This window comes from Rhincodon typus, chromosome 12 (assembly GCF_021869965.1).
Source record: "Rhincodon typus isolate 14 chromosome 12, sRhiTyp1.1, whole genome shotgun sequence".
In the NCBI taxonomy this organism is placed as follows: Eukaryota; Metazoa; Chordata; class Chondrichthyes; order Orectolobiformes; family Rhincodontidae; genus Rhincodon; species Rhincodon typus.
In genome coordinates this window covers 57651394-57658609 of record NC_063343.1, presented here as the reverse complement: position 1 = coordinate 57658609, position 7216 = coordinate 57651394, and the positions used below count along the sequence as shown (strand labels likewise).

Below are 7216 nucleotides of genomic sequence, written 5' to 3'. Positions count from 1 at the left end.
TCTGAAGTTTATCAGTACAATCTTCTGACACATGTGTAGCTGAGCTGGTGCTTGAAAATGTTGGCAACTGGAATGCAAACTATTTTTAGTAGCTACTGTTTGATTGCATTGACACAACCTAATCATTATAAGAAGTGGCTAACGTTACGTTGTTAGCTTCAAGAGACACTTTCAAGGCAGCTCATATACACTAGTGCTTTTTGCATGGTATATCCACAATAATATTTCTCCTTTAAGGATGTGTGATATGCCTGAAGCACAAAAAAAATCTTATGTTGCTAGTGCCAGGTCAGTGAGAATTTTTAGTTCCAGTGGAGTCAACACATATTTGATCCACTGCCTGTTCTACTCATTATAATGAGTACCAATCAATCTATTGATCAACTAGAAAGGTCGATATGGTAGACAACAAGGTGCAGAGCTGGATGAACACAGCAGGCCAAGCAGCATCATAGGAGCAGAAAGGCTGACGTTTCGGGCCTAGACCCTTCATCAGGATATACCATGGATATACCATGCTTTCTGATGAAGGGTCTAGGCCCGAAACGTCAGCCTTTCTGCTCCTATGATGCTGCTTGGCCTGTTGTGTTCATCCAGCTCTGCACCTTGTTGTCTCGGATTCTCCAGCATCTGCAGTTCCTACTATCTCAGGTCGATATGGTCCTTTGTTTGTGATTTAATTACAAATACTAGCCAGAGATCTTTGATCAAATGCATTTATTTTCATATCACACCAGAGATATTCTTAAGCCCAGTTTCTGCTTATTACCGGTGTTCTGAGGCAGAGGTAGTGAATTCAGTGTGTGAAGAACTTTTAAAATAAACTTGCCTCTTATGGCTAGGTAATACACTTCACTGGAATTCCAAATGATATTTATTTATTTGTATAGGGGATGTGAATATCTCTGGCTATCCACTGGCCATTTCTAATCACCCTTGACAATGTGGTGCTGAGCCACTTTCTTGCCTGCTGCAGTAGATATGGTACAGCTACACTCACAAAATTCCCTGTTAGGAATTTTAGCCCAGTGATAGTGAAGGAATGGCAATATGATTCCAAGTCACGAGGATTTATGACTTGGAAGGGACTTGCAGGTGCTGATGCTCCCACATTTAAGAACATAAGAACATAAGAACTAGGAGCAGGAGTAGGCCATCTGGCCCCTGGAGCCTGCCCCGCCATTCAATAAGATCATGGCTGATCTTTTTGAGACTCAGCTCCACTTACCCGCTCACTCACCATAACCCTTAATTCCTTTACTGTTCAAAAATTTATCTAGCCTTGCCTTAAAAACATTCAGCGAGGTAGCTTCAACCACTTCACTGGGCAGGGAATTCCACAGATTCACAATCCTTTGGGTGAAGAAGTTCCTCCTGACCTCAGTCCTACATCTGCTTCCCTTTATTTTGAGGCTATGCCCCCTGGTGCTAGTTTCACCTGCTAGCGGAAACAACCACCCTGCCTCTACTTTTTCTATTCCTTTCATTATCTTATATGTTTCTATAAGATCTCCCCTCAATCTTCTGAATTCCAATGAGTATAATTCCAGTCTACTCAGTCTGTCCTCATAATCCAACCCTCTCAACTCTGGAATCAACCGAGTGAATCTCCTCTGCACCCACTCCAGTGCTAGTATATCTCTTCTCAAGTAAGGAGACCAAAACTGCACACAGTACTCCAGGTGTGGCCTCACCAGGACCCTATAAAGCTGCAGCATAGCCTCCCTGTTTTTAAACTCCATCCCTCGAGCAATGGCAGACAAAATTCCATTTGCCTTTTTAATCACCTGCTGCACCTGCAATCCCACCTTCAGCGATTCATGCACAAGGACATGAATCATTCATGCACAAGTCCCTCTGCACAGCAGCGTGCTGCAATTTTTTTACCGTTTAAAACAGTCCATTTTGCTGTTATTCCTACCAAAATGGATAATCTTACACTTATCAACATTGTACTCCATCTGCCAGACCTTTGCCCACTCACTTAGACTATCTATATCCCTCTGCAGACTTTCAGTGTCTTCTACACACTTTGCTCTACTACTCACCTTAGTGTCATCTGCAAATTTTGACACACCACACTTAGTCCCCAACTCCAAGTCACCTATGTAAACTGTAAACAATTTAGGTCCCAACACTGATCCCTGAGGCACACCACTAGCCACTGACCGCCAACCAGAAAAACACCCATTTACCCCTACTCTTTGCTTTCTACTGGTCAACCAATCCTCTATCCATGCCAATACATTACCTGTAATATCGTGCAAATTTATCTTATGTAGCAGCCTTTGGTGTGGCACCTTGTCAAATGCCTTCTGGAAATCCAGATACACCACATCCACAGGTTCCTCATTGTCCACCATGCAAGTAATGTCCTCAAAGAATTCCACCAAATTAGTTAAACATGACCTACCCTTCATGAACCCGTGCTGGGTGTTCCCAATGGGACAATTTATATCCAGATGTCTTGCTATTTCTTCATTAATGATAGATTCAAGCATTTTCCCCACTAACTGGCTTATTGTTACCTGCTTTTTGTCTACTTCCTTTTTTAAACAGTGGCGTCACATTGGCTGTTTTCCAATCTGCGGGAACCACCCCAGAGTCCAGTGAATTCTGGTACATAATTACTAGTGCATTTGCTATTTCCCCCATTACCTCTTTCAGTACCCAGGGATGCATTTCATCAGAGCCAGGAGATTTGTCTACCTTTAGCCCCATTAGCTTGCCCAACACTGCCTCCTTAGTGATAATGATAATTTCTAGGTCCTCACCTGCTATAACCTTCTTGCCATTAGTTTTCGGCATGTTACTTGTGTCTTCCACTGTGAAGACGAACACGAAATAACTGCTTAATGTCTTGGCTATTTCCTCATTCCCAGTTATTAAATTGGCCTTCTCATCCTCTAAAGGACCAATGTTTACCTTCGCCACTCTTTTATGATTTACATATTTATAGAAACTTTTGCTGCCTGTTTTTATATTCTGAGCTAGTTTATTTCTTCTACCCTTGTCCTTTGAGGTTGTAGAGGTCATGACATTGGAGGGTGCTGTCTAAGGAAGTGTTGATAAGCTGCTGCAGTGTATCATGCAAAATAGTAAACATTAACACTGATGTATATCAACAATAGAGGGAATAAGTATTTAAGATGGTCGATTGGGTGCTGATCAAGTAGGTTACTTTACTTAAGATGGTATCAATCTACTTCAGTGCTGGTGAAACTGTGCTCATTCAGGAAAGTGGAGAGTATTGTAACATGCCCCTGAGTTGAGTCTTACAGATGGAGGGTCAGAGATTAGTTACTTGTCAAAGGATTTCCAACCTCTGTCCTGCTCATTTAATGACAGTACTTATTAAACTGGCTTATTTATGCTTCTGATCTGATCAATGGTAACTGTTAGGATATTAATGATAGAAACTTCAGCAGTGGTAACGCCACTGAATGTCAATAGTAGATGGTTAGATTCTCTCTTTTTGGAGATTGTTATTGTCTGGCATTAATGTGGCATGAATGTTACTTGCCAATTATTATTGCAAGGCCAAATGTAATCCAGGTCTTGCTGCATTCAAGCCTGGGCCTTTTCACTACCTGAAAAGTTGTAAATTGTTCTGAACATGGCAATCATCAGTGAATATTCCCACTTCTGACCTTATGGAGGAACGTTCATTGATGAAGCAGCAGAAGACAGTTGGTTCTAGAACACTACACTAAGGAGTTCCTGCAGTGATGCTCTGGGTCTGAAATGATTGTGGTTGTTGGAGGCTAATTATCTTCCTTTGTGTTATTTATGACTCTAAGCAATGGAAAATTTCCTTTTTGATTCCCTTTGACGTCAATTTTTGTAGGGCACCTTGATGCCAGCCAGTCCAGTACTACTTTGATGAACACTGTGCTCTCATATAAATTAACTCCATTGTTATAATTAAATACTCAGAGATACTTGGATGATCTACCTCTTATGCACTTCTGCTGCATGGATTCACATTTAGCCAGTATTGATGGAATGGAACTGCGTTCTCATTAGCAACTGCAAAGATTTTATGAAAAGCCATGTTGAAATGACACAACCAAATTTCTGGAGCGCACAATTGCTCATAATTAGTTATTATTGTATTAAATTAGAAATCTTGCTCAGCCGATACCAAAAGGCCATTTGTCTCATTGCATTTAACACTGGCTGGCTATTTTGTTTGCATAGTTAAGAATTCATTGCACTTCTAAAAGTAATTTATCACACAATTTTCTGAGATATTTAGGCAAAACATGATGCAAGTGTTTGTATTACGGAGAACCCACAAGAATGACTAGATTAGGAAGAAAGCATTATTGGGTAGAATGAAGATACTATTCTAGGATTGAGTTGAAGAGATTAAGTGAAGTGAGTTTTATTCCACATCTGACTCCAATGTGTAGAAACTTGATGCTGTCAATGGATGCAATTATGGAGAAATTCAGTTTCCTAACATCTTGATGAGCACATTTATTGAACATAAATTAACATATGGTACTCCCATTTGCCACAAATATAAAGAAAAGAGAATACAATATGAACCCATAATTCTTAACACTGTGAGTATATGATCAATAAAGCAGCCTGGTACCATAATTCACATAGTTCATTTCCTATCATGATTTGAGTTTAGGCCTAAGTCATTTAACCATAAGTTCAATCTCAGTAGTAGCCTCTCCCAACATAATGTTTAAAGTTAGGGATGCTTTCTCTCTTTTACCAATGGTCATCACCTTCAAGTAAAGAATTTCTTTGCAAAGCAAGTATGAGTGTTCGAGTAAGAAGAACCTTTCAGTAAGGTTTCTCAAATTCCAGTTCTCAAGGTTTCATCCCTCCCTTTCTCTGTAATCTTTACCAATCCCACAACAATCCAAGAATTCTACATTTCCACTATCCTGCTTTCTTGTACATACCTCACACCTTCCTTCCCACCAGTGGTGGGTGCACCTTGAAATGTCCGGGTCCTTTCCTCCACCAATCCTTCCATAAAAGTTTTCCATTTCTATCTCTTCCTCCATTAACACTCCAAGTTTTTGCTGACTTCTCCAATAATCTCAGCAACAATTTTAATCTGATTAGTTTTCTGCGAAGTCTCTTGGTATATATTTCTCTATTAAAGGTGCTATGCAAACACTAATTATAATTCACACTTCTTGGAGAAATAATTACTTTGTTCCTCATCTTGGCTTCATATTATTATCTATATACACACAACAAAATAGTCCTCTGTCTCTGTCTCTCAAGTTATACCCTAATCAAGTGTGTTTTTATAAAAAGGGGTCTTTTGTCTTATCTCTCTAGTCTCTACCTTGTGCAGGCGTCTTCGCCGGCGAAACCTCAGCAGTTCTTTATGTTGACGAGACACAAAGTTAACAGCTGCATATTCCAATAGTGCAGAGAAGACAAAGAGTAAGCAGACAGCCATCCAGATGTCAATGGCTTTTACATAGGATACCTGAAGTAAGGAAAGACAATCATTATTTGTGATGCTGTTATTAGCATCTGCATATTAACCAAACTTTAGTTGCTATTCCATTCAACAGAGTTTCACATGGATAAGCCTCTTGATCATTTTCCACCACAATATAATTTGAAAGGAAAACAGGAAATGGAAGCGCAATTCGATTCGCCAAGAAAGACCTAAGAAAACAGAAAAAAGATATAAACAAGAGATGGGAAAATGGCATTGGAAATATTGGGAATGTCCAACAGATATTGTTAGGAATTTCTCACAGATACAGAGAACTGAAGGACAAGAGAAGGCTATGAATAAGAAAAAATCGTGCACCCACAGCTGCTGCATAACTGCTTCAAACATGGATTTCCCTCTTCCCTAACAAGATATCTCCACCACGATATTGGTATTGTTATCATCTGAAAAGGCTCAGGCAAATCTCTACCTGTAATAATATCATTAACCATATCCAGAGGTCATCTATATAACTGTCATTCTCCTTTCTCAATTAATCGAAATTGTTTGTAAACATAACAAGTTACCCTTGGTATAAAAGCAGCAAATCCTGGAAAAAAGTCAGTATATCTAACGCAGGAATGGTGTGGTGACATTGCCACTGGGCTACACTCTAGGATGCTGTCAAACTTTCTGGAGGCTTATGTTCAAAGTGCACTATGACAGATGGTGAAACTTGAATTCAATAAAAATGAGAGTTGAAAGCTGCACTAGCAATAACCATGTGACCACTGCCAAAGAAAACCACTGGTTCACTACAGGAAAAGAAATCTACTGTCTTTACCTGGTCTGATCTTATGTCTATAAACCCATAGCAATGTGGTTGATTCTTAACTGCCCTCTGGGAAATAAATGCTGGTTTAGTCAGTGATGCCCACATCCCATGGATGGATATAATTTAAAAAAAATCCTCTGTGGACAGACAGACAGAGAGGAAAAGGAACAGAGTTAAAAATTTTCAGTTCATGACCATTCATTAGAACAGATGAACGATCTTGACCTGAAACATTAACTGCCTCTCTGTAAAGATGCACAGTAATTCCACTATTTTCTGCTATTATTTCAGATTTATTTTTGGATTAAATTTGGTAGTCTGTACCACATTTGCTACTCCTTGGAAAAAGATTCTTCTAATTTGTAAATCAGAAATTGTTAAAATCTGTATTTTTCAGTTCACTGATCACTGTCAAACAAAAGTAGTCTACCTCCTCTGACCTTATCTCAATACACACCTCCAGTCCATAAAGTTCAAATGGCATTGCTATTTCTTGGGGTAACAGTTATGTATTCTGGTGAGGTTTAAGTTAACCTAATCCTGCAGGTCTGTTGCCCCCTTCCGTGCTATATAAAAAATTCCGGTCCAGTCAAATATTTGTTACATTACCTCACACTCAGCTGAAATTTATTGTTGGACTTGGGAAACGAGAGTGGGTCTGTTTTCGGTCCTAAACTCACCTCCAGTGGGAAACTGATTAAAGTCACGACTTTCATGTGCGCGAGCCCTTAACTAACATGGAGACTGACTTTCAGCCTCAGAGAAGCAGCCAGTTTCCAGACAAAGTTAGTAACTGGGAGAGTGATTCAAGAGAAAGGCACCTTCTCAATTATATTTTGAAACTTTCACAGAAAAAGTACAATAAATGACCAGCCCCACAGTGGGAGATGGTGAGTTGGGAAGTAGTGAACCCTTCAGTAGGCTGAACTTTGGCTATACCTTCCAGTCAGTCAAACAAG

General features: G+C 39.7%; 1 protein-coding gene across 1 annotated transcript in view; it reads right to left on the bottom strand.

Annotated features, from left to right (window-relative positions):
• The window catches only part of glra1 (glycine receptor, alpha 1), a 132568-nt gene that overhangs the window by 16970 nt on the left and 108382 nt on the right, over nt 1-7216 (bottom strand). Inside the window, exon 8 of the mRNA XM_048603733.1 lies at nt 5321-5467. Within this exon, the coding sequence (XP_048459690.1) occupies nt 5321-5467 (147 nt within the window). The remainder of the gene's footprint in view (nt 1-5320; nt 5468-7216) is intronic.